The sequence below is a fragment of the Aristolochia californica genome, unplaced genomic scaffold (assembly GCF_029961685.1).
Source record: "Aristolochia californica isolate CCGP_79_NKW_82.1479 unplaced genomic scaffold, dmAriCali1.0.hap1 SCAF_16, whole genome shotgun sequence".
Classification (NCBI taxonomy): Eukaryota; Viridiplantae; Streptophyta; class Magnoliopsida; order Piperales; family Aristolochiaceae; genus Aristolochia; species Aristolochia californica.
This window is the reverse complement of record NW_027181837.1, coordinates 18,330,505-18,356,496: the sequence shown is the minus strand read 5'-3', so window position 1 is coordinate 18,356,496 and position 25,992 is coordinate 18,330,505. Positions and strand designations below refer to the sequence as shown.

General features: G+C 36.1%; 2 protein-coding genes across 3 annotated transcripts; one reads left to right on the top strand and one right to left on the bottom strand.

Annotated features, from left to right (window-relative positions):
• Nucleotides 1-430: 430 nt before the first annotated feature.
• LOC137952688 (protein neprosin-like) lies at nt 431-2,742 on the top strand. The gene is made up of 9 exons (XM_068799754.1): nt 431-459; nt 594-696; nt 807-992; nt 1,086-1,172; nt 1,314-1,532; nt 1,611-1,778; nt 1,863-1,916; nt 2,020-2,160; nt 2,248-2,742. Exons 1-9 carry the CDS (start codon nt 431-433, stop codon nt 2,644-2,646), a joined length of 1,386 nt encoding a protein of 461 aa, XP_068655855.1. The 3' UTR covers nt 2,647-2,742.
• A 3,564-nt stretch (nt 2,743-6,306) lies between these two features.
• Nucleotides 6,307-18,729, bottom strand: LOC137953128 (chromatin remodeling protein EBS-like). 2 transcript variants are annotated; one of them, XM_068800361.1, is made up of 5 exons: nt 18,377-18,729; nt 17,943-18,285; nt 17,780-17,848; nt 12,823-12,961; nt 6,307-6,652 (listed from the first exon to the last, which is right to left on the bottom strand). In XM_068800361.1, exons 1-5 carry the CDS (start codon nt 18,447-18,449, stop codon nt 6,605-6,607), a joined length of 672 nt encoding a protein of 223 aa, XP_068656462.1. In that variant the 5' UTR covers nt 18,450-18,729; the 3' UTR covers nt 6,307-6,604. The 2 variants fall into 2 exon arrangements, with proteins under 2 accessions (XP_068656462.1, XP_068656463.1); XM_068800362.1 differs by having other exon boundaries at nt 6,307-6,631.
• Between the last annotated feature and the right edge of the window lie 7,263 nt (nt 18,730-25,992).

The window sequence follows — 25,992 nt, the reverse complement described above, 5'->3', positions numbered from 1 at the left end:
TAAAACATGGATGTCAATAATGAATTTGGCGGTACAACCGGGTCATGCAACCCCACAAATTTCACAGATCTACAGGTCTGGCAGGCCTGCATGCATTAATGTAGGCATCTGACTACCAACAATACCATTTATTTAAAAAGTAAGAAGAACCCAGTGTTTGATCGAACTCTACTCAAAGTGATTTACAGTGTTGATGGCCATCAAAATGTATCCTACCTCTTGCTTTGGGCTAGTATAATCACTTGGCAAATATAAATCAAATCCATCCATGATGGAGCTCGGTTTTATGCTTACGAGATCAAGTGATTGGCGAGATTTTTGAAAACAACCCAGAAAATTCTCTCCTTTTATCCACTTTCTCACTAGATCCTGTATGAAAAAATTAATACTGAACCCGAAATAACGAAACGCAAGTTGCTATGAACAAGGGATGTTCGTCCATTTCTGGGCTGGGATCTGGTGCGAATTAAACATGAACTCACCATGAAAATTTTACTATTTTAACCACAGAAAAAGACTTGCTTTCAGCTACGCCTGCATGCTACTAAATGTAAACATCTAACTACTGCTACTGCTATCAATGTCTATGGCAGTATCTTCATCCGCCAGACAATAGAATTAAGAGCCCGAGCATTCTCTATAAATAGACCAAAGCGAAACACAGATTGCAGTGTAAGAAAGCTTGTTGGATATCAGGTAGCTTTCTTCCTGCTCTGTCTAGTGTTTTTGGTAGTGTGATTATCTTTCTATATTTCTGTGGCTGAAGGCTACTATGTTAGTGACATTTTGATCTTTGGCCATTCCAGAAAAGGGATCATATGCTCCGCCCCATGGCTGCTTCAGTGAACGTAAATGGTTTCTTCATTGTAACGCTCGTCTGGATTCTGGCCTCCCTCGTCCATTGCCAGGACACGAGCCCGTCAGTAGAAGAATATGTTGAGATGAAAGAATACCTGGCCACTGTGAACAAACCGGGAGTCAAGACGTTTACGGTGGAAATTATAATACCTATAAATATTACTCTCCCTGTTCCTTTACATTTAATGGTTCAAAACTGACACTAGGTTTATTTGCTCTGGAAACAGACCGAGCACGGAGATACTTTTGATTGTGTTGAGATACGCAAACAACCAGCTTTTGATAATCCTTTGCTTAAAGACCACGAAATACAGGTCTAACATTTCTCTCTTTCTTTCTTGAATTATTATTTGTTAATTGCTTCACCTCTTTAGATTGATGTTTGGTTCTTTTGCGATCTACACCTCTTGACTTTGATTCTTATACGAATTATTTGGCTGTAATTTGTGATCCAGTTACAACCTACTTCACCACCCCTGGGAATGAAGAATAAATCTTCATCATACATAGCCATGAAGGTAGGATTGCCAGACGAAGGCTGCCCAGCAGGAACCGTTCCGATTAGAAGAGTTCGAATGAAAGAGTTGTTTAGAGCAGGCTCTGTTGCAAATTACAGGAGCAAATATGGACGAGCTGGCAAGAATCCTTTATCCCAACCAGGATTTATACATCAGGCAAGTCGCATATAAACAACCTTGGAAAACAGCCAAACGCCCAGAAATTGATTCTGACTCTACTTTTATAACACGCAGCATGCCGTTCTAAGGCTAGATACTGGAGGTCCGTATTATGGAACTGAAGTGGGACTCAACGTCTGGAATCCAAAGGTTAATGAAGCAAACGGCGAATCGTTTAGCCTGGCTCAATTATGGGTTGTTAACACCACTAATCCCGTAAACACGATAGAAGCTGGATGGCACGTAAGTAATTTCTTTTCGATGAGTAAAGACTACATTTACGGGTAGCTAGCTAAATTTCTTACCTTCTTGATGACTCTTTCTCAGGTAATGCCACAAATTTATAACGATGCTGAAACTCACCTATTTATTTACTCGACAGTAAGCAGAAAACGATTTCTTCATAATCTTGACATTTACGAGATGTTTCCCATAATTTATTAAACAATACAGATCAGTTAAGACTAAACTGTGAAAATGTCAGGCAAATGGTTATCAGACTGGATGCTATAATTTAGGCTGCGGATTTGTTCAAGTGGATCCAAAAATATCACCAGGCCTCAGTTTTACACAAGTCTCATCACCTGGTGGCACCCAGGTGGAAGTAAAGCTTAGTATAACACGGGTAGGATGAACTTCCTTACGTTAAGAAGAGTAGCTCCTAGTCTCATTGTTTTGCTTGATATTAAGATTGTTCAACTCTTCATTCCAGGACGCGAACAATGGAAATTGGTGGCTTGGATTTGAGGAGGTTTACACCAGCAACTTTGTATGGGTTGGTTATTGGCCAGCAAATCTCTTCAATACTCTAAATAATGGAGCAGATAGTATCAACTGGGGTGGAGAGGTCTGCATTAAAACTTTTCCAGGCACAAGTTACCCAGCGATGGGGAGTGGTGCATGGGCATATGAAGAGTATGGAAAGGCTGCTTATGCAAACAACATTAAGATTGTGAACAGCAACAATGTGCTAGTGGACGCGCCTGATAATTTAGTGTCACAAGAGACCCTGAGTAGCTGCTTCAAAGTTACTGATAAGGGGAATAATGGTGCGTATTTTGGCAGGTACTTTTACTTCGGTGGACCTGGTGGGCAGTGCCCAAGTCCCTAGAGATGCTGTAGAACAGTAACTGGAATCTAGTTCCGTTACTCGGTGTTCATCCTCTGGTGATAATAATAATAATAAATAAGTGAACGTTCCGAGCCAGTATTCACCCTTTGTAATTTTGTATTTGTTGAGATAGGTAGTAGAGTTTGAAATTTGAAAGAATTCCAATCTTATTCATAATCTCTTTGCAAGAGAGAAACGTTCAAAAGAGTTAACAAAGAGTAAAAAAGATAATGATACAGAATCTTGGGAAGACTACATGACAAGTTTTACAAAGATATGTAACAAGATAGACTTGGAAGCCTTTGATTCTTGGATGTGGATGTAGTTAAGTTAACATCCTCCTGCAAGTTGAGTTGAGATGTGAGTTCAGTACTTATGGTGGCCATTGCATGACTTCCATCGGAGAATTGTCGGTTACATCTTTGCAAACCATGAGACCAAAGTGGTTCTAAGTAAAATAGGACACCTTGCGCGGTCAACATCAGAAAACACAATTAGATTGGGTGATTTGTGTTGTTAATCACCAATTCATAGTGTTGAGTGCCTTTCAAATGCAAAAGGATACTTTTGACAAGGATAAAATGAAATTATATGGGTTGGTGCAGAAATTGAGTCACACGACAAACTGCATAGGAAATGTCTAGTTGTGTGATTGTGACTATTAGATTCTAGGGTTTCATGTCTAAAGGAGGCTAGCATAAGAGAGGATGAGGAGAAAAGAAGAAAAGAATAAGAGGAAAGAAGAGAAGGCTGGAAAGAAGAAATCTTGGTCTAAGGAGAGCTCGTTCTATGAGCCTCGCCCCATTACTTCATATCTATAGATGAGGGTTAGAAACCATAATACAAGTTAAAGAAAAGAGGGACTTAAAGTCCTATAAAATTACAAGTAGTGCCACTCATCTACATAATTATAAGATATACCACTAATGCTTCTTAATACTCTTCCTCAAGCTAGTGCGAAGACGTTAAATATTCTCAACATGGAGCAAGAGGTAGAGATAGGTCCTGTTGCAATAGCCTTTCTGAAAATGTTTGCAATTCATTTTTGAAGGAATGTACTGCAAGGATATGACACCAACTTGTAATTTTCTCCAACAAAATGGTAATCTATCTCAATGTGTTTTGTTCTTTCTTGGAATACTGGATTGGTTGCAATGTTAATCGCCACCTAATTATCACAGTGAAGTTACATGGACTTGTTATTTTGAACCCAAGTTCTATCATTCACAACTTAAGCCATAATAGCTCACTTACTGCATGTGTTATGGCCATGTATTCTGTCTTAGCACTTGACCTTGCCACAACACTTTGTTTCTTACTTCTCCAAATGACTAGATTTCCTCCTATAGTTGTCCAAGAACCTAAGATTGATTTTCTATCATCAGGAGAAGTAGCCCAATCTACATCTGCAAACCCTTCAATATTGTTATGCCCATCACACTTATACAACAATCCTTAACCTAGATTTCGAGAATTCTTTCTAATGCTATCTAATGAACCTTGTCATAATTTATGCATAAATTGACTGGTGACACTTACAGAATAAGAGATTGTAACTGTGAGACAGTTTAGTTTTCACCCCGTTGGAATCTATCAACATCAACATTGTTACTTGATTCAACACAAAGCTTAACATTGGGTTCCATAGGTACCAACTAGTTTACAACCAAATACTCAATTTATTTTAATAGATCAAGAACATACTTCATTTGAGACAAGATTATGTCATAACTAGATTGAAGTACTTCCATACCCAAGAAATATTTGAGTTGCCGTAAGTCTTTGATTTGAAATTCCTTGTTCAATATTTTTTTCACTTGTTGAATTCCCCAATGTCATTTCCTCTGATAATAATGTCATCAACATTTTTTAAAGATACTCAAATGTGTATGGTTGGAATGGCTAGTAAATAAGGAGAACTACCACAAAGATGGCATATAATTATAATTATGCAAGTTGGTGTATATCTTCTTATATCTTTTTCCTTTTAAATCATGTAGCCCTAAGGGCATTATAGTCATAGTAAACACATTTCCACAATTATATAGACAACCTCAAGGCCTGGGGTAGAGCATTCAAGCCTCTTCCTCTTGGCTAAAAAATTGTCCTTAAACGTCTTTCCCTTTTCCTCTCCTTTCTCTCCCTTGGTTTCTTCTATCTTCTCTTCCAAGAGTTATAGTTCCTCTCTTTTCTCCTAGCCAAGAAATCTCTTGTGTTTATGCATTGGCCCTAGAAATCAAAATGCTATCAAAGCAAGCAAAGATCAGAGATAGAAAAGGATAAGAAGATGGAAAAGAAAGGGAGAAAGAAGAAGATGAAAAATAAAAATAAAAAAAATGGAGTTTCTCATTTTTTCCTTTAGTGTTCTTTCTCGATTATTGTTTTTCATTGGATTTTTCACTCTCTTACAGTAAGATTCATATAATAAATTATATACCGTTGAAAAGATCCTTGAGTCTATCTTCCAACTCAAAAGTAATCGTTGGAATCAATTTTTTCTAGAAAGATAAATCAACGTATGAAGTAGTAGAGATTTAGTTGTAGAAAAGCTTCATGTAACAACAGAAAGCCTCAACTTTCTAAATAGTTTGTACCAACATGACTGGGAACTTTTATTGAAAATTATATCTCAAAATAAATCTATGTAACTCTACTTTTTATTCCAATAAATTGATTCTCAATCTGATCTTTCTACAGAGAGATATCCACATTGGAAGAATTAAAGGTCATGGTCGTATTCTATTGGTTGCAAAAATCTGGAATTTTTGCATCACCTTTTGAATTTTTATATTGGTTAAGTTTTCTATTTGTTTTCAAAGTCTAGTCAAGATTTAACCAACCTAAGTATCTTTCCTTCATTAAAATTTTTCTTTCTTTGATCTCAAATCACATTAATTTCCTTAAGAGGATTTTTTCCCCATATGAGTTTAGTTTTTTTTTTTTTTTTTTTTTTACGAAGTCTGAAATTTTTGAATTAGAAAAGTATTGTTTCCTCATTCTAAATTTCAAATATTTTCTAAATCTCCCTTATTCTAGAATTTATTTCTTTAATATTTTCTTCCCAAATTGGTTTAATTGTGTGTTATAAAACAGATATGAAAGAATCTTACATGACTCACAATAAGAAGTCTCACATAAGAGTTTCAGTTACAACGTGTTTTAGTTATATTAGTTTTCTATTTATGTTCAATTATTTAACAATGTTATGACTTATTTTAAATGTTTGATTTTAGGATTAATTAGGATAAAAATAATTTAATTATAATTAGACTCTACTACTTTCCTCTATTATAAATAAAAATCCATGAACTCTACTATATTACGTACCCTACTTGACCTCCTATACAAAAAAACACTCTTAAATCTCCCAAAAAAGATTTGAGTTCGAGTCATGTACAAATAAAAATTGAATTGAACCAAACTCAAATGAAAACTGAACAAAGCCGAACTTTTTTCAACCCGAACTCGGTTTGCGAGCCAATCTGGTTTGGTCCCACCCCTAACTAAAAGTAAACTTTTCAGCTAGAGGATATCGAAAAAGCAAAAATTATCAGTTAATCAATAACAATTTTGCATTCAAAAGACAACTCATGCTACGGGTCTGAGAGGTGCAGCGTATAATAAGCACAGGCAAAGAACCGAAGCATGATAATACAAGTACAAAATCGATGCCTTTCTATTACCTCTTCCAATTTGTTCGCTCGGGCAACAATGTACACATGACACAGCTATGTTCAAATTCACCTTGAGCTGAACCCAGATTGGGACTACAACACACGGGCATACAGAATATTTATAATATATCAAAAGTTGAGCTACATAAATTAGAACGCTCAAGTTTGTGCAAGCTGACAGTCTGTTGTTCTCTGCACTGTACAATTCCCACATAACCAACACGAAGAGCAGCCTATTGTTCAAGACAATGCAAACCTCGACTCCAGACCCCTTCCCATGCTGGTCATCTCTTTCGCCGTTTTGGCTCCACCTGGGAGTAGCAGTAGTGGAGCTTCTTAGTAACACACAAGTAGAGGGATTAACAGTAGAACTTGATGAATTGTTGAAAGATACAAACAGAATTCTCACATATTCACTACTACCCAAAGAAATATTTGATGAATTGTTGAAAGACAAATGTTAGGATACAAATAGAATTCTCACAGACTCACTACTACCCAAAGATACACGAATAATTATCTAGACTTCTAGTGGAAATCCAAAGAATTTAGTGAAAACATGTGACAAATTAAGCTGTTTTTTACTAGATACTTGACCAATATGTCAAAAGCTCCAAAATAAATGTAATTTGAAAAGTTGAGCCCCTAAGCTTTCCCCCATATTAGGCTAGCCAAACCCAATACTCATAACCACAAGTTGGGCTCCACAAGCAAATAACAATCCAGTACACATTCAGTCGAATGTCGCTGCAATTACTTTATGACAGTTTTTACTCTGGACCAAGTAGCTCTTTTTTACTTTTGTTACGACTTTCATTACCAGTTCAACAACAAGGCTTTCATCCCAGCACCGAGTAGCCACTCCATGAATCAGCCCTTAAGTGATTCTATTACAAGACACTAAGCAAGATCTGATACCAAATGTTTGATACATAATCACTACATCGAAAGCTTCAAAACTGATGTAAAGCAAAATATTAAACCCTTTCAACTAATCCAACTTAATGTCTATACCCCAAAAGGTCCACTATATCGGACACATAACAAGTCATTCTAAAATGAGTGGACAAAATTAGGAGGCTGAGTTCCCAACTTTAAAATCTAACATCTTATAAACCTAGTACAGAAATAGGTTTCTACCCACCGATACCCCTCTCATGTCCAAGCATGATTGAACAAACCACCAGGCCAACAATGTGATTAGGATGCAACAGAGAACAAAAAAATAGTTAAAGCACTAATGCAGATATCACAATAAATTGGGTCAGTTCTATCCCATAAGACTACGCAATGTGAGGTGACTTATTCCCAACTTATACATCCAACATCTTCCAAAGCCATAGCTAGTGTGGTAAACCCACCACCTAACCAAAAGAATTGAAAGGTTGATAAGATTAATAAAAACAACAAAGACTACCCACCATAATTTTAAGATTAAGGCATATAAAAAATACCAGAAATGCTTTAAGCTTAAAAATAGACATTGGATCTATGATTATAATGGCACACATTTAGGCTAAGTCTTGCAAAACCACAGCCACCCCATCCACAACCCATTTCTAAGAGCCAACACCTTCCTTATCCAGACACATAGGATGTAAAAAACCATTTGGGAGGGTTTCCAATAATCTTGATTAGCCAGAAAACCAACATTTCAGCTCTCTACGTGTATGAACCCATGTTTTTGTGCTTTTCTATAGTTTTCTAACATTAAAAAAAAAAAAAAAAAATTTAACACTTATCTATCAATGAACCGTAAGTCATGCAACCTTTTGGACTTGGACAATGGTGGGTGGTTGTGCCGAATGTGAGGGTGGTGGATACAAAGGTGGTGCATGGGGGATAATGTGTGGCTGTCAGCATGAGTGATAGTTCACTTGTTTTGGGGTATTTAGGGTTAAGGTTTGAAAAGTGAGTGGAATTGGGGTTGAGTTAAAAAATAGGATGGTAATGTGTGTCAAGGTCTCCGGAAGGAACAGTGTGGGGTTTGTCATGGGGGTGGGTAGTGGGAAGAGTAGCATGCTGGTGCATGGTTCGGTGGATTATTTTATGGTTGTAATGGTTGTGGAGAGAGGAATTGTTTTGGGAGGAGAGGGAGCAACTGAAATGACTGGATGATATGAGAGAGCTGGTTGAGAAGCTTTGCAGTGTTGAGTTGGGAAATAGGATGGTAATGTGTGTCAAGGTCTTTGGAAGGAACATTGGGTCTGTCATGGGGTGGGTGGCTGGAAGTGTAGCATGCTGGTGCATGGTTTGGTAGATTGTTTTATGGTTGTAATGATGGTGGAGAGAGGAATTATTTGAGGAGGAGAGGGAGCAACTGAAATGACTGGATAATATGAGAGAGTTGGGTGAGAGGTTAAGAGAAGCTTTGCGGAAAGCTTGGATTGGTTGGAAGGTGGGAATGGATGGAGTACGCAACAAAGGCCATGGTGGAGGTAGAGACACAGAAGCAAGTATTGACCTAGGTGAGGTTTCTTTGGTAAGAAGCTGATGTAAGAGGGAAGGAGGCTTTGAGACTTTGTTGTTCATGTAAGAATCCAACAAAAGTGACATCTTTTCCACATGGTTGGCTATGGTAGAGATCTTTGCAAGAATTTCAACAATGACTTTACTCCTTGGGGCTAAAGGTGCAGTTTCATTTTTTGTTCTTTGTCCATGCTTCGAATGTTTACCATGGTTGAGATGTGATTTAGAAAAGTCTAGGGTCGTGGGTTTGGCTAAGAATATCTTGGGAGAGAAGTTATGTAGGTTGGGAGAGAAAATAAAAGGTGGAGAAAAAAATAGGAGGTCGAGAGATCAAATAGGATTTTAGGAGTTGGTTTGTCCTAAGATGTAGGGATAAGGATTTTCTTTAGATGTAGTGGACCTAATGGGACAGATATTCTAGGGTGAATAGAATGAGGTGAAACATGTGGTGAATGGTGAAAGATTATTTTTTAGGGGGGTTTTAAGTAATAGGTGAAGAAAGAGGGAGAGCTAGGTTGAACAAGTTCAAGGAAGCAAGAAGCAAATTTCAGAAAAATTAACCTTTATGTTTTCCGATGTAGATATTTCACATAATATAGCTCAAAATATCAAACAACTTCTTGCTCCACAAAGTATACTCAAAAAACTATAATTTGGTATATAATTTGATATGTAAAGCTCTCACCTTCAATTTTTTTTGGATACTTGATTTGTTTCATGTTGATCAAGTGTCGACTCCCTTCTTGACTATGATAATAACAAAACTTAATTAAGCCGACAATTGCAAATTTAGTATTTCAGATATTTTTCCTTTAAGAGACGTCAATTTCAAGGTCTACATCCTTGAATCGATATAAGTTTTTCAACGACCTCACGCTCCATGAAATGACAAAGAACTCTTGAAGAAGCACCCTCAAAAGATGAAGAAAAATTAAAGGCTAGTGTTTTAGGAATCACTGAGACAATCAAAAACTCAGTCTATGTAAGAGAGCAGTCCACTTTTTCAAAAACTTGAGGTACAATGCAAATTTAGAGTCTTAGGACATATTTTGCATTCAAACATCGTTCTATAAATGCATATATACATTTCATATATATTAGAACCACTTAAGATCTTTAATTTTCATACTTTAAAAATCCACATGATGAACTGGCACTAGAATAATTGATCAACATCTGCCAATGATCAATCAACCAGAAGTTCATAGGCCAAAAATATAAAGCATGATCGATCAACCAAGGACAATTGATCGATCAACCAAGGTCAATTGATCGATCATCCAAAATATGGCCAATTTGTGCTAAAAAACATGATTGACCAACCCATTTGGCCTGATGGATCAATACTATCCAGGCAAAACAAATTCATATTGATTGATCGATCAACCTCAGAGACTGTTCGATCATATAGAACTTTGCCAGTCAAGAACATAAAGCATGATCGATCACAGCAAGGTCATTGATCGATCATAGTTGTCATGCATTACTAGTGGGAATTCTGATTGATTGACCATATTATGTACATTGATTGACCCACTTAAAATGTCAAACCCAACGGGAGGATATTGATAGATCATACCATCGATCAATAAGTCACATTCTAATAGAAAAATAACAGTTACACACAATTGATGATTGATCGATCATCCATTATACACTGATAGATCACAATGTAAACTCAACTTTTGCAAACAGGTAAAAAATGACTAATTTGGCTTGGAAAAATAATAAATACCCCCATTAAATCTCTCATTGAGAAGTTAAGGAGCTTTTATTGGCATATCCACCAACATTTGTTCTCAATCCTTTGTAAAAATTTTCCTAAACGCATTTTTAAGAAAGAAAGAGGCAAACCCTTGCAAAATTCTACACTTGTTTCTCAAACCATCTCCTTGCATACATCATAATCAAGCTCCAACATTCTACATTGTGCTACAAAAGGCTGAGAGCTTGAATCTCTCAAAAGAGAAACTCTCCAATTGACAAAGGTGTAGGTTTTACCTTTCTTTTGTACTTTGCAATTGTGATAGAAATCTAGATAGAAAAGGGCCTTGCTAGAACTAGAATTTATCTCTTGGGAAGATTATATTGTAAATTGTGTATTTGAGCATACACGTGGCTTAAAAGAGAGCCGGAATTTTTTTTGTATACTTCTAACTAATAGAGTTAAATTAGTGGAATTTCCCAAGCACAGGTTCTTGGGCGATAAATACCAAATAGGGGAATATCGATAATAAAACATTTGGTGTCAATATTGTGGTGTGTGAATTTTTATGTTTTTGCTTTGCATATTCACTTGATTTATTATAACATGCCTTAAGTTTTTAAACTTTTAATTTTCAATTCACCCCCCTCTTGAGAAGTCACGATGTCGGTTCCGATGAGGAGCACTCTTTATAAAGAGATTGGATTGATTTGATATTTATTGCATCTGAAACTAGACTAGAATAGTTTCCACTCAAGTGTAACTTTGTCATGTAAAATATGTTTGAGTCTAGACTAGATAATCTGATAGATTTCTAGCTCTGCAATCTAGCCGAATTGATCTTCTCTTCAGTTAATGGTTAAGACGAAGAAGGTCCTAGAGAAGGAATGCTTTGATACCCATAGAACTCCCTTGGACAAGGTCATATCTTTTCTTAAAAAGTGTAAAGAAGAGTTGAAAGATAAGAGGTTAAGAAGGCTGAAATAAGAGAGAAAGGAAGAGAGAGGTAAAGTAGAGGGAAATGAGAGACAGAGAGAGCTAGTAGGAAAAGAGAGAAGAGAGGTGTTAGGGCATGAGTTGGAGAGAGGAGAAATAAAAAATAAAAAAAATAAAAAGGCTTTAGATAATTGTCTCCTTTTGCCCTAGCCTAGCCCCTTCTATTTATAACTTTTCAAGTACATTCAAAATAAGAAACTTCTAATTTAACTGTGACTTAAATAACAACTAGACTAGGATTTTTCTAACTTTAGAAATTACATCACCCCCACCGCCACACCACCCAAAAAAAATCATCACCACCACCATGTTAACTGCTGATTTTGCATAGACCTAACTCATTGCCAATGGTCAACACCTAAAACCTTCCCTTGTGCTAATTAAGACACTCGCCTTCTTTTCTTTGTTCAGATGCAAATTAAGACAATCATTTTATTGCACTCAACGATAGAACAATTTAGGAGAACTCCACCATTATTTCATAATAAAACTTGTTAGACAGATCTCATTGCTATAGCACACCAACTGTGAACGTACAACAGGCCAGCCACTAGAAGTTGATAAAGAACACACGTTGCCAATGAAAGAAAAGGGAACATAAGCACTTTACACTGTTTGGTTTGAAAAAGAAAACAACTGAATGAAATGAACTAAGGTTTCTTTTCCCTTGTTTGGTAGAGTGGAGAAGATGGGGGGAGAAAATGGACAAAAACATGGTTTCTCTTGCTTGAATAATATAGAAGAAAATATTGTTGATTTTTTTTCACCTGTTTTCCTTTTTTTGACTTCCTACTTTGTTGGAAAGAAAAATCTTATAACTGATGGACAAAGACAAATTCTCTCCTATTTTGTTTGATAAGTTGGGTCCAAGGCCCATCGCAAAATGACTAGCCAACTTAGGAAGCCTATTTCCCAACTAATAAACTCAAGACCTTTGTACTCACCAATCCATGTGGGATTATTCCTTAGCACTCCATGCCACGTATAGGCCTTCTTTTGTGGCTCTACAAGTGGATAATTTAGGTGTAAGCCCTCATTTGCGGCTCTACAAGTGGATACCCACATACTAGTACCTGCTCTGATACTATGTAAAGTTAAGTCTGAGGCCCATCCCAAAATGACTAACCAACTTAAGAAGCATCTTTCTTAACTAATAAACTCAAGATCTTTGTACTAACTAATCTATGTGGGACTATTCCTTAACATTGTTCTCTCAAGAATCCTTACAAACCAAGCATGAGAGAGTGGGTTTCTCTCCCATTTTCTTTTGTTTTCTATCTCATTTTCCTAAAACCTAAAAACACAGTATGTACAAGTACTTGGAATCCTCACCTTTGGTTCCGTCATCGGTGACACAGGAAAGTTGTTAAGAGATCTTTTGGCATCATCTTCTGATGAACATTCAGAGCAGAGGAAGTGATCTAACTTTTTGGCTTGCTCAATGGTCATACCCATACAAGAAGGATGGAACCTGTTATGGTAAATAAATAAAGGTATATAACACATGATAGAGCAAGTAAATCAAATAAGTGAGGAACAAAGATAACAAAAATAAGAGAAAAACGCTACAAAACTCAGGAAGCATATAAGGTATCATAGCAGAATTTCATCAGAAGAACATAGAGATGTATCAAAGATGCTATGCAACCAAGAATAACCAAAAATTTACAAAAACTTAACACAATACAGCAGGAAACAGAAGTCTCTTGCAGCTTCCTATCCAACCAGAAGAAAGAAACTCTTAAATCAAAAAGTAGAACCTAAAACAACCGAAAAAACTCTCCATATTGTTGACCCAGCAACAATGACTATTGCATACAAGGGAGCACAAGCAATTGAATCAGTATAGCTCCTTCCCTCCTACCCACAACCACAACACACATAAAACTAAATAATAAATAAACGAATAAACATCAGATTCCAAAAGTTTGCACAGTAATGAGATTGCAAGCAACTCCACCTTAAGAGTGGAAAGATATAGGTAATAAACCTTTAGATAAGTTATTTATATTTTCTTTTAAATATATTCATAAATTTCATACATTTAACAGAACGATCTGCAGTTAAGCCAGAGGCACATAAGCAAAAATTGGCTTTTTTGACACTTTGCCAACCAGGCATAATGATGTATCCACCAATATCCTGGATTAACCATCCGGTAGCCATCCAAACATAAACCTCTCACTTCCAACTACAACCATGAAGTCCAAACAATTACATTATGAAAAAAACGAAAAAAAAGCCCGACCAAAGAGGCTTTCCCTATGTAATAGTATAAAAGCGGACTTTAGTTACACAAAGTAGAGCCATGGTTTTTTTAAGATTCACTAATCTTCCTAAGGAAACCTTCTACCTTTCAATTTGCTATCTCATGGAACCAATGTATGTCCTCTCAAACAGACTCCTCAGTTTATAGAGGTCACAAATTCAATGGCATTTCCTTTTTTTTTAAATCTATACACACACATCATCCTACTAAATAGGAATATTTTTAGATTTTTCTTTGATGTCATCTATTTGTAGAAAACTAAAAAATTAGAAACAACGCTGCCTTATTTTTATGCATCCCATACTTTACATTAGATCTAATCTAAATAATTAATTTCACTACCAACAAAGTTTTAGTTTATGATTTATAACATTGCAAAGAAAAAAAACTGTAGTCTATAATAGTAAGATAACTCAGTTCATGTTCCATTTTCTGAAATTTACAATATTTATTTAGTTTAAAAATTGAAATTCATGCTGACAGTATATGGTAAAGAATTTTAAGATATTAAAAGAATTCAGGCTTCTTCTTTTTCTTACTCTTCTTAGCCCTTTTTCACATCTTTTTTAACGTCTGCTACAAAAATCCCATTCTTAAGACTCATGCAATGAAGCTATGGAACAGAACCGACTTGTCTTTACCCAATGAATTTGGTTTTCCATCAACAGAAAAGAATTCCAAGATTGATGCATTCATTAGAAAATTGGGGTTTCCAAACTAAGCTAATAGACCGTTCAATGAGAGAATTCATCAAGAGTCTAGTCTGTCTCAGTATCACTGAGACAGCAACCTTCTTCTCCCCATCCACCACTATGCAAGCAGTATTTTTCTTTGTGCTTTGAATGATCTTCACATGGTTGAAAATCACAGTATGCATTTGCCTAGACTTGCATGGATATTAATTTGTCGGGTGAAGAACATTTTAATACTATGTATTTCATGCATTGAATCAACCACCTCTAGAACTACCTAACAAGTAAAATGTTCAGACTGAAAGAAAGTCATTAGATAGAGTCTACAATTCTTTTAAACCAATTCAAAGAAAAGTCTTTCACATTTTGAGACACAGGAGAAGGTAGCCATCTTCCCAGAGTAATCAAGAAGACATTGGGCTTGTTTTAGAAAATTCATTCAGATGCTTAAACATAACTTTTCCTAAATCCTCTATGAAACAAATCAAACACTACAAGGAAACATTGGAGCATCCTGAAACTTTTTTTTTTTTTTTGAAGTGAATGCTTCTGAAACATTTATGGAACTTCTGCTCAAATGCAAGGAAATTTATCCGAAGATTCAAAACATATCAAATATTTTATACTTCCCTTAAAATAAGAGATTTAAAATGAAAAATCAAAGTGATTGGTTTATCTAAACAAAAGTATAATATGGTCTCAAAATCAGTTATTTTAGATAGTCTTTCACATTTTGACACATTGGAGAAGGTAGATATCTTCCCAGAGTAATCAAGAACTCTGTAATGGGGACTTGAACTTGTTTTAAGAAAACTCATTCTGAGGCGTAAACGTAACTTTTCCTAAAACCTCTATGAAACCAATAAAACACTACAAGGAAACACTTAACGGTTCCCAAAACTTTATTTTTTTTAAGAGAATGCTTTTGAAACTTTTAAGGAGCTTATGTTCAAATGCAGGGAAATTTAGTTGAAGACTCAAAAAAGTATCAAATATTGTATTATTTCCCTTAAAATAAAAGATTAAAAATGAAAAATCGAAGTGATTGGTTTAACTAAACAAAAGTATAATATGTTCCAAAGAATCAATTATTTTAATTTCAGAATTTATTTCCAATAAGAATCTATTAGTAGATAATCTCTCTAAACTATTATTTGAAAAGAAATTTCTTATAGATTCTTATCCACTTCTTTTAAGTTCTAAAACATTTTTTTGCTGATTTCCTGAGTGTTCAATAAAAGTTTCTCAGCTGTTTTTTATCCATTTCTCAACTGTTTCCAATAATCCTGTACCTTCTGTTTGCTTAAGAGGAATCAAATACAAACTCACAGCTGCAGTTTCACATCTCAAAAAGGCAATCTTCACAGTCAGAAGTTTGACTGTTTTCTCTTTCCTGTTCATCTGGCTTATTCACTGTTCAGTCGTCTCAGTTTGAGCAAAGCCCATTATCATAATTCCCTTTGCATGTAACCCTTTGCCTCCATGAACCATTTCACAAGAACATTAGCTCGTGCAAAACCCAGAGAACCCAAGGTTTTGCAGCAGACACCATAATTAGCCAACACTTCTCTAAGACCTGCACATCAATACGATCATTTGAGCACTCCACATAACCCTTTCTCATCTTCACAACCAACCTAATGTCAGATTCCTCCTCAGCAAAGTAAACTCAGTTTATCTTCTTAAATAAAGGAGCACAACTAGTATATTTCCCTAGCAGTAAGAGATAAGTTTATGATCATAGTGGAAGCCATTAAACATGATGCTTCCCATAAGATACAACATTACAAATTACAAAGGGAAGGAGCCCACAAGTGTTGAATATACCTCATAAGTTGAGTACTTATTTATTTTTTTGTTTGAATGTTGATTACACATGTACAAAGTCCCCCTTAATCCGTGATGAGACTTGAACTGAACACCTCACACTTAAAAGCCCCCATGTGACCAATCAGCCAAAGAGAAACATTTTCGACCAGGCTGCATAAATATTAAATTGGAGATTAACTAACTCCAGCCTATATGTTAAAGATACTTGACCAAACTAATGAATTTTTTGTAGTCTTAGATTTCAATCTGAAATCACTATAGTAATCATAAAAAAAATTTGCTTCACGCTACAGATTGTAGAGTAACAACTTCCCCTGGGTACTGACAATCATCTGATTACTACTAAAATGGTTTTAAACTATCCTCTTCAATTTGAAGAAAGAGAATACATTACCACACAAAAAATTTCACTTGCTTGCTAAATTAAGTGAAGTTAGCCAACAGCCTAAAAGTCATACATTTCAAATTTTCCAGGTACAATAGTTCATTTTTTAAATTCAAAAAATTTCAAACTTAAAATAAACAAAAAAAATATGAAATGCTTCTTTTGTTTGTACAATATCTTTTATCCAACTTAATCATGGAAATGAACATTACAACAAAAAATTGTTCTAAGCTGTTAATCAAGATGTTGAATACATATTTACAGTTTATCGAATAAGCATTTTATACATGTCACTGGGGTATTCCTGAACTTGTTAGAACTCAAAAGAAAAGTAGACAACCATTTTCTTCAATGCCTATGCAAGCAATGAGCAATGTATACAGTACACAAATGGCTTACTGGCATCAATACACAACCACAAACATCTAAAAGACAAAAGACCCTCAATAAATCTACTTCAAAGCAATATGCCCAAGTTCAAAGCAGAGAAAAAAACGTTTTAAAGTACAAAGGAACAAGAGAATAAGTAAATTATACTTCAGTAATCAAAAGAAGAGTATCACTACCATGAATTTTAAGTACAACCCTGTCCTTTATAAATAGAACTTATACTGTATTATCCCACTAAAATTCACATAATTGAGTTATAAGCTTATTCATAAGAAGTCCATCACCTACTCTAAAAGAGCATTGCTTTTAAAAAAACACTCAGAACATCTCAAGCTGCTCGAAATAAGCTACTAATACATCAAAGAAACTAAGTGTAATGCATCAAGATCGTGAGTAAATATTGAAGGAGCAATGTGCTCCTGTAATTCAAAGGCAAGGTTTTACATTTGATCAAAAAGTTGAGAAACTCTAGAAAGATCCATGAAATGTATGAAACAAACAAACCAGACCAGTATTGCTGAAAAAATTATAATTGCAGAGATCTTTTTGCACCATGCATTAAGATAAATTAAACCATAAAAGGAACCCAGGTAAATGAAAACGTATAAGAGACGGTACATACTGAGAAAATGAGCAGAGCACTTTATGATGGACATAAAAAGCACCAAACCAATACCAAGAAAAAACAGGGGACAGAAGCATTGTTGCGGAGCAAATTCTTACCAGTCCTTGCAGCCTTCGCACTGAACCATGAGGTCGTCTGGGTTGTATGGCATCTCACATTTGCAATACCTTAAAAAAAAAAAAGAAAAAAAATCAACGACCAGTCAACAAAAACACAAACCAGAAAATTTCCAACACAGCTAAAACCAGCAGATATACTCACACTGCGACACGGTCAGGCGTGAAACCCCCAGTAGCCGCCTTGTACTCAAACCGGCAAAAGTAGTCCTCGGCGCCAACATTCTCCAGCTTGGTGTAGTTCTTGAACGAGTGGACAATGCACTTCCCTTCAATCGTGTGCGCACTCTGCACATCGTAGTGGTCGGAGAGGAACAGCTCCTTGGCGCCGTGAAACTGCCTCCTCCCCCCGATTGACTCTTCTGGACGGTAGTACCACCTCACCTTAACCTTCACATTGTTACGGTTATCCGCCTCAATCTTCTCCACTCTTGCCACGTACGGCGGCTTATCCAAGTCGGATGGCCTCATCAACACACAGTCGCCCGCTGCACCCATCAACACCGGCAAAAAACGCTCATTTCTAGAAAGAAAAATAATAAACATTCAAATGACAAAAGCGACTACATTTATATTTACCTCTAACGACCTTGTTAGTCCCTTTGATGGTGTAGGAATCCAAATCCCTTTTGCCGGGCTTCGTCTTCGCCATGCTCAACCAGCAGCTTTTTTTCCTTTAGCTCCTCCTGTAATGCCTAATGTTAGATGACAGAGAACAAAATTCAAGTGATATAATCGGCAATATCGCGTTCCCTGAGAAAGCTGGAGGGATGGCTCCGGACTTTCAGACTATCAAACCTTAGAGCGAGAAAGAAACCCTAGTTTTCTCTCTCTAACATTGCCCTCTCTCAGTCTTTTCTCTCTCCAAATTGCTTAATTCTGCAGATACGAGTGCGACGAGAAACGGAGACCAGGGAAGCTAGACCAGGGAAGCTAGGTCTCGGTTCTCGCGCCGAGAGGGTTATGAAGCATGATATGTAGGTACATGCATGGAGCACCAAATTGAGCCCAACTCCCCAGCTAAAAATTGGAGTCGAACTCAGCCTCAAAATTTTAATTGAGTTTGAACTCAAGCTTGAACTAGGTTTAAGCTCCAATTTACATTAAAAACTAAAAAATAAAAATTTATAAAAATAAATAAAGAGAATATTATGATGAACTTAGTACCATTGAGCTTTAAACTATCACATAGGACTACAAAACTCCAACTTAACATACCTAAAATAAAAAGTAAACATTTCTATTAATAGTATTTATTCTATTGGCAAACAACAACATTAGATATTGATTTTTTAGGTTTGAGGTAAATAAGATCAACTATCAACTAAATAAAAAGGGAATTGACGAGAGCAATTAGAGTATTTTTCATGTAAAATTTCTAATCCATTTTCATAGTTTGAATTACTTACCCCTTTCAAAGTAGTGGAGTCCTCATCTTTGAATGCCATCAGGTGTGTTTCTACAAAAACTAAACCTAAAGAGCTTTAAATTGATGCCTATTTTAACATAAAAAACTTTGTTATTAAATCTTTTATGACCTCTTGATTTGCTTCATCCTGTAGTTTGACCCTTGTCGACTCCAATACAAATATCTCCTTAAATATAGATCATATTGACATATAATTACCCTTATGAAACTAGAATTCAATACCTTTTATCCAAATATAATTTTTCTTTATAAAAGATATTGATTATGAGAGAGAAAATCTAATATATTTCGGACTCTATAATCTGGCCAAACTCAGTACTATTTCTTCTTTGGTCATTGTGACCATTGACCCTTGCAAAATTGATATCTCCCTCTAAACAACCTCACACTGAGAATTAGTTTGATAAGGTAGAAAATAGAACTACATATATTTCTTTTGTCATATAATTCTCCATATAAAGTCACGTTCTTGATGGCATAAAATGATTCAAAAGTTGAAGTTTTCTGCTGGTGCTCGAACCTATGTTGTTGTCTAACCATTGCTGCTTCAAATATCGATTCTTTTTTTGTAGAAAACTCCAATTACCAAAATTCTTATGGAAAAGATAAATAGTTCACTAACTTGATGTAATTTAAGTACATGTGTCTCAATTTGTAATAGAGGAAACAAGTAGAATCTAATTACAATTAAACTACTCTTGTTCCAGTTACACCCAAAGTTAAACACTAAAAGATAAGTCCTAGAATAATTAAATAACTAAACATAAATAGAATAATAATATAACTTAAACACCTATACTGAAACACTTCTGTTACACCTCCTCCTTTGAGACTCCTATAAGACTTCATCATATTAATTCTAGCACTGTGAGACTTACAGTGAGAGTCATGTAAGACTCTTCCATATATGCTCTTTAACACAAGTCATGCACAATTTTTATGTACTTGTATTCCCACTTAATTCAACCCCAATGTTTTTATGATGACAAATGTTCACAACAAAATTTTAATACACTAATAAACAATGTACAACCCTCATTTGAGGAATTTTGAGGGTAAAAATTGTGTCTCGGTTCATAGCGTTTGAGCCATCTCTTATCTCGGGGTATTGCCATCTCTACGAGTGACATTTTCTCCTTCTTACTACCTTGTCTCTTTTCTCGATTCATCCTTTAATGTTACAGTACACTTTCCTTAATTATTATATGTATAAGTGAAGCATTCGTAGAACATAACCAACACATATAAGGCACGCGATAGAACATAATCATACTAATATCATTGAAATCAGTAGTGGATACAATCACCTAGATGTAACTTTAGATTTCAAAACAAGGTTTAATTAAAACAAATATTACAAGAAAACTAGTCTCATTGAATGTGATGATATTGTAAGTAACCCTTGCATGTCACTTGGTCAAGCTTTGTGTAAGGAAGACCATAACCACAACTCACATCATTGGGATAATCTTTATGGCTGATTGGGTTGTCAATGTGTAGTTAGTTGTGTACTCATTGGTTAATAGGGATTTGATGCCTATAACAGCCAAAAATACCTTCTGGAGTCTTCTTTTTTTTTTTACCTAGTTATTCCTTTGTGAATTTAGGCCTATGTAGCTTATTTGAGTTTTTGTAAGTCCCTCTGTGGTAAATCAATGTAATTTGGCATTTGTAGCCATATATAAATATAAGTTTCATTGGACTTTTCATTTAGTAGATTCAACTTCATAGTATGGAGAACTATTGGGAGAGAATTACAAACCAAAGTTTGGGTTGTGAACCACTATATATAAAACTTGAAGTGTACATAGAGTGGCTGCTTTATTTGTTTTTCTTTTTAGTTTCCTATCCAAAGTAGGTACCATGGTATTGTGGACAAAAGAGCATAAAATGAACATTAATGTACAAAAACCTATTTACCCCCCATATGTTTGTGCTTTTTAGGGCCTCAGAAACAAATACAATAAAATGGGTCAATGAAAATGATTCCTTGGACATTTTCTTGGTTCCTTTTTGTGATTTTTTGTTTTTAACCTCTTTATTGGATTGCTTGTTGCCACCAAATATGTCTTCAGTTTTGCTTCCTAGACTTTATTTTCTTTTGTGAATATGTTGTATGGAACTATTTGATATTTTTTATTATGCACACAATAACATTATTAAGTTATTTTGAGTCTAATTAATTATTTTATTTTAGTTAAAGAATTAATAGGTCACAAGGGTATTTTTGTAATATTTTATCTTGAACTTTGTATGGGTGAACCCTATTGAAGGTGTAAGAATAATGAGAAAAGGCAACTATTGATTTAGATTAAACAAGGGTTTTGAGTTCTCCTCAACGAGCTCAGGGGTGTGAGTTCTCCTCAAATAACCTAGGGTTATCAAGCTTCCCTTCGGCTTGATTTTCTTGTCTTATTTTCTTCCTCCCTATGAATCGCCACGTGAGATCCAGGACCGTAACAATTGGTATTAGAGCGAGGTAACATGGGAGATGCCAGAAAGAGTGAGTTAAGAGAGTTGCTGATCTGAGGGCAGAATACAGTCACAGAGGCACATACAAAAAACGAGACAAGGTTCGCTCAGATCATGCAACAGTTGGATCAAATCTTAATTCTTAACCAAGAACTCAACATACTCGAAAGGGAAATATGAACTGCAGGGAGGCGTGATGGAATTTTTTAGGAAGGGGTCGAGCATGGAAATCCGAAATCGGGGACTATGAAAATATCTGAGCAGGGAAGTCCTGCGCAAAAATTATGAGCATGGAAATGGGACCCAAAAAATCCGAAATCAAAAGACCCTAGTCACGACAAGCAAAACCCCTTCCTGAATAGGAGCAAAAAAAATTTCCAACTACTTTTTTGACCAGCAATCATTTTCGAGATACGCCTCTCACGAGAAGGGCTGATTTGGGTTCGGCATCAACAACCCCCTTCTCACGGGAACCAAAACACCTCTCAGACCATGAGATCGAAATTCCACAAGCGAAGAAGCCCCAAAGGGGTGTTGTTCTCCATCGAAAAAAGGTTTGGTGGCCTTTAGCTTCAGGACTCTCCCTCTCAATCTCACCCTTGGCAATCCAGCGGGAATCAAACTTCAACACATTTTGGTGTGTGAGTTCAGGAAATGAGATGGTAACAAACATGGGAAAAACTTGAGAGACGGTTGGGTTGATCAGTCTAACAAATTTTCAACTACCTACTACTATTGCAATGTAAAAAGGGGCTCAAGTATATACACTAGTTGGAGCTAATCCAGAGGAGATAAGGAAAATGAAAGATGACGGGCAATTGTTTGATGAAATGCCTGGAAGAAAGGTGGAGAACTGGATTTTTATGCTTAGTAATTTGGGTTTTCTGGAAATGGTGGAGAATATGTTGTGGATAATGATTTTTATTACTGTTGAGGAGAAAAAACTTAAATTTTGGGCATAGTCTGGACATAGTATAAGTGTTGCAGTTTTACGTGGGCATATTGATTTTGTGTCTGATCCATGCCCATCAATTTCTATTGGTGCAAAAGCACTAGAAAACAAAATTATGATGAGAGCAGCTCCTAGAAAGCAACTTGTTGCAATTGCAGTTCTACTTCATACATGGGTCCCTCGCATAGAGGTAGAGCACAGGCAGACCGAACGTGTTCAAAACCATCTAAAGGGCGGTGCTAAGAAACGTTTGGACTTATCCAAATGGATAGGTATGTTCAATTTCCTAATTCATGCTCATAAAGAGTTGTTTGGTGTTGTGACTGAGCTGAGAACGAATGGCAAGAGTGAGGTAAAGGGTTTTGTCTATGGTGGATGTGTTCAACATAGTGCAGAACCAAGAATTGTTGATAAGGGGAAATGGGTTCATAGTTATACTCTTAAGAATGGAGTTTTTTGTAAGTCTGTACTATGAATTTCTTTGTTGGATATGTATGTGCAATGTGGCAACATGGCTGATCCTCGTTGGGTATTTAAGGAATTACCTGCCGTTAATCTAGTCTCATGGACATCACAATAAGAGTCACAGTCATATCCATCAGACCAACATCACTCACCAGTCATTAATTACAGTTCACTTGTTAGTGGGTCTTGTGTTACTGAGGATGTACATGGTTTGCAGCACAAGCAAAGAGAATTAGAAACTGTCATGTTGGGTCCTGATTATAACATTGTTGATAGCTTTGAGAGCACCTCTCTTGGTCCTAACACCATGGTCCCCAACAAGTGGACACAATTGTTGGAGATAATTAGAGGAGATCTAAGAGAGGAACTTATGCTTGAATGTCTTGTTGCAAGGTTAGCCCACTCAGGAAGTGAAGTTGAATTGGAGCATTTGCGTGTTCCACCTAAAGCGGCTCATGGGTTCTTCAACAAAATGATATCTGATGTGCCAGTGCAAAACACAGTGCTACCAGACAGCCAAGGACACAGTGTTGCTGTGGCAGTGCAGAAAATATTGCTACTAGATAGCTTGAAACCAGTGTCGAAAACAGTGGCAGAGGAGAATGAAACAGGTGTTGTTAATTCTTGAAATCTAGATAACCCTTTGGTTGTAATTAAGCAGATGCTACATAATTTTTTTTGGTCTTTGACAGCCTTAGTTCTGGGTTTGGATAGTCAGGGATCCTTAGAAGACGCTGCTATTTTTTCAACACATGGGTTATGCAGATCTGTGTTGGCATGCTCAGAAGGATTCAGCCTAGTGTTGGGTGTAGGTTTGCAATGGTGCCAGTTGATATGGGAGGTGCCGCTGAAATTTTGTATGTTGTCCAAATATATAATATGGGTATTGCCAGTGGAACATTAGAGGCTACAGTCAAATTTTTTTTTGTTGCTACTGTTGCAGTGCAGATATATGTTGGCATGCTCAGAGGGATACATGATGATTACGTGGATGATGACTTTTACATTTGTTGTTGTTGTGACAGTGCTGAATGGGGCACCTCAGCAGAAAACAGTGCTGCCAGACAGCCAAGAAAACAGTGTTGTTGTGGTAGTGCAGAAAACAGTGCTAAAAACAGTGGCAGTGTAGAAAACAATGCTGAAAATATGGGTAGTGCAAACAACAGTGCTGCAAATTGAGATGGGACGTGCAACAAAAATTTGTCCCTCTATTTCAATGGGAAGGCTTCAACTTGCTGAGGCAAAGAATGCCAACTTCCCTGCTACTGCTACAACAAGTCACCAGAGAGCACTAATTGCTCTTCCTAAGTCCTCTCAGTAGAATTACAACAATGTTGCTACTACCAACACAGGCATAAACCATATTGGTTTGCAGCTAGAGAAAAGACTTCAAAACAAGTTCTACCAGCATCGAATGCTCTCTTTGTTGGTTGCTGCCAATTGGGAAACCTTACCAATGCTCGCTCAATCTGTTCTCAAAGGGTCAAGAAGAAAAACCTGATCTTTGCCTTGTGTTGAAATTTTTCTGGAGCCATAGCAGCAATGTACACACAGACAAGTGAAGAACCACTGGATGAACTTGGGCAGCTAGTCGTAATTAGGAATCAACTCAATCCAGTTACTGCGGTTACCAGAGACATGCTACATTTTGCCAATGAGGCAACCGTTGGGGTAGATCACACAAGGGTTGTTAATGTCGAAGCAGAAGTTGCCAGTTGGAGCAGGTGATAGTTCAACTTGTTGTTTGGTTGCTTAACCGTATTGAGGTGTGCTACAACAAGTTGTGATGGCAGTGTAAAAAAAAAAAATTGCTTCTCAGGTGGAATGCTCCAGTTTTGACACCCAGAGGACTGACACAGATACCATGGATGCTACTTGGGAACAGGTGGAGACGTCGGCAAGCAGACCCTACCCTTGAGCTTGAGGACAAGCTTTTTCTCCAAGTGTGTGTGTGTGTATGGGGGGAGAGGGGGGGGGGGGGGGGGGGGATGTATAATGTTATGCGTGCAATAACATTATTAAGTTATTTAGAGTCTAATTAATTATTTTTCTTTACTTTACTTTATTTTATTTTACTTTATTTATATGATCTTCATCTTGTTTAGTTTCCAAAACGAAAAAAATAAAAATATAGTACCTTAAGCTTTATCTCATTGGTGGGGGGCATCCTTGTAAATAATTGAATGATTAACATGCAAAACTAAAAGTAGAAAGTAGTTTCTATGCTCAGATATTTACAGATAATAATGTCAGGTTATGCGGTGTTTAAATTTGAAAGATAGTGCGTAAACGTGCGGTGCAGTTGTTCGCATTTAAAGCTATTTAATATTTTTCTCTGTACAACATAAAATATTTTTTTTGAAAATTACATTGAGTAAAAATAATAAAATATTATGATATGGCACACATGGTATATATATATATGTGTGTGTGTGTGTGTATTAAGAAAAAGACGAGTTTGCACTCGTGGAGATACATAGCTTTTTTTTAAGAAAAAAAAATTATTGATCACATATGAGAGTGCCTTTTAGTACATTGTAGCTATTATAATGCCATTATGCATGTGTTTCCATTAAAATGAGAATAAATAGAAAAATGCTAGATTAACATCATTCCTAATTATATATGATAAAAAATATAAATAAGAACAAATGAAGTTTCTAAAATTATGGATGAATATTTAAAAATAGGTCCACTAATTAAAAATAAAATAACTGAGGGATATTAATTTATTAATAAGGTATGAATATGAGTCTCTTACTAATATCTCACTGTAAGAGGTCTGTAAGTAGCTTTTTCCAAGTTACTTACAGGTTCACTCATTGCCAGAACCTGGAGAAGAAGGATAAAAACAGAAACAAAGCAAAGCAAAGCAGA

Excerpts from the sequence above, each read along its gene's own strand:
- LOC137952688 (XM_068799754.1), top strand. The coding sequence starts at position 431 with ATGTTCGTCCATTTCTGGGCTGGGATCTG. Across the intron at positions 460-593 it reads CATTTCTGGGCTGGGATCTG|TATCTTCATCCGCCAGACAA; the intron begins GTGCGAATTAAA and ends TGTCTATGGCAG. Across the intron at positions 1,917-2,019 it reads ACCTATTTATTTACTCGACA|GCAAATGGTTATCAGACTGG; the intron begins GTAAGCAGAAAA and ends TGAAAATGTCAG.
- LOC137953128 (XM_068800361.1), bottom strand. The coding sequence starts at position 18,449 with ATGGCGAAGACGAAGCCCGGCAAAAGGGATTTGGATTCCTACACCATC. Across the intron at positions 18,286-18,376 it reads GACTAACAAGGTCGTTAGAG|CGGGCGACTGTGTGTTGATG; the intron begins GTAAATATAAAT and ends TGATGGGTGCAG. Across the intron at positions 17,849-17,942 it reads ACGCCTGACCGTGTCGCAGT|GTATTGCAAATGTGAGATGC; the intron begins GTGAGTATATCT and ends TTTTTTTTTAAG.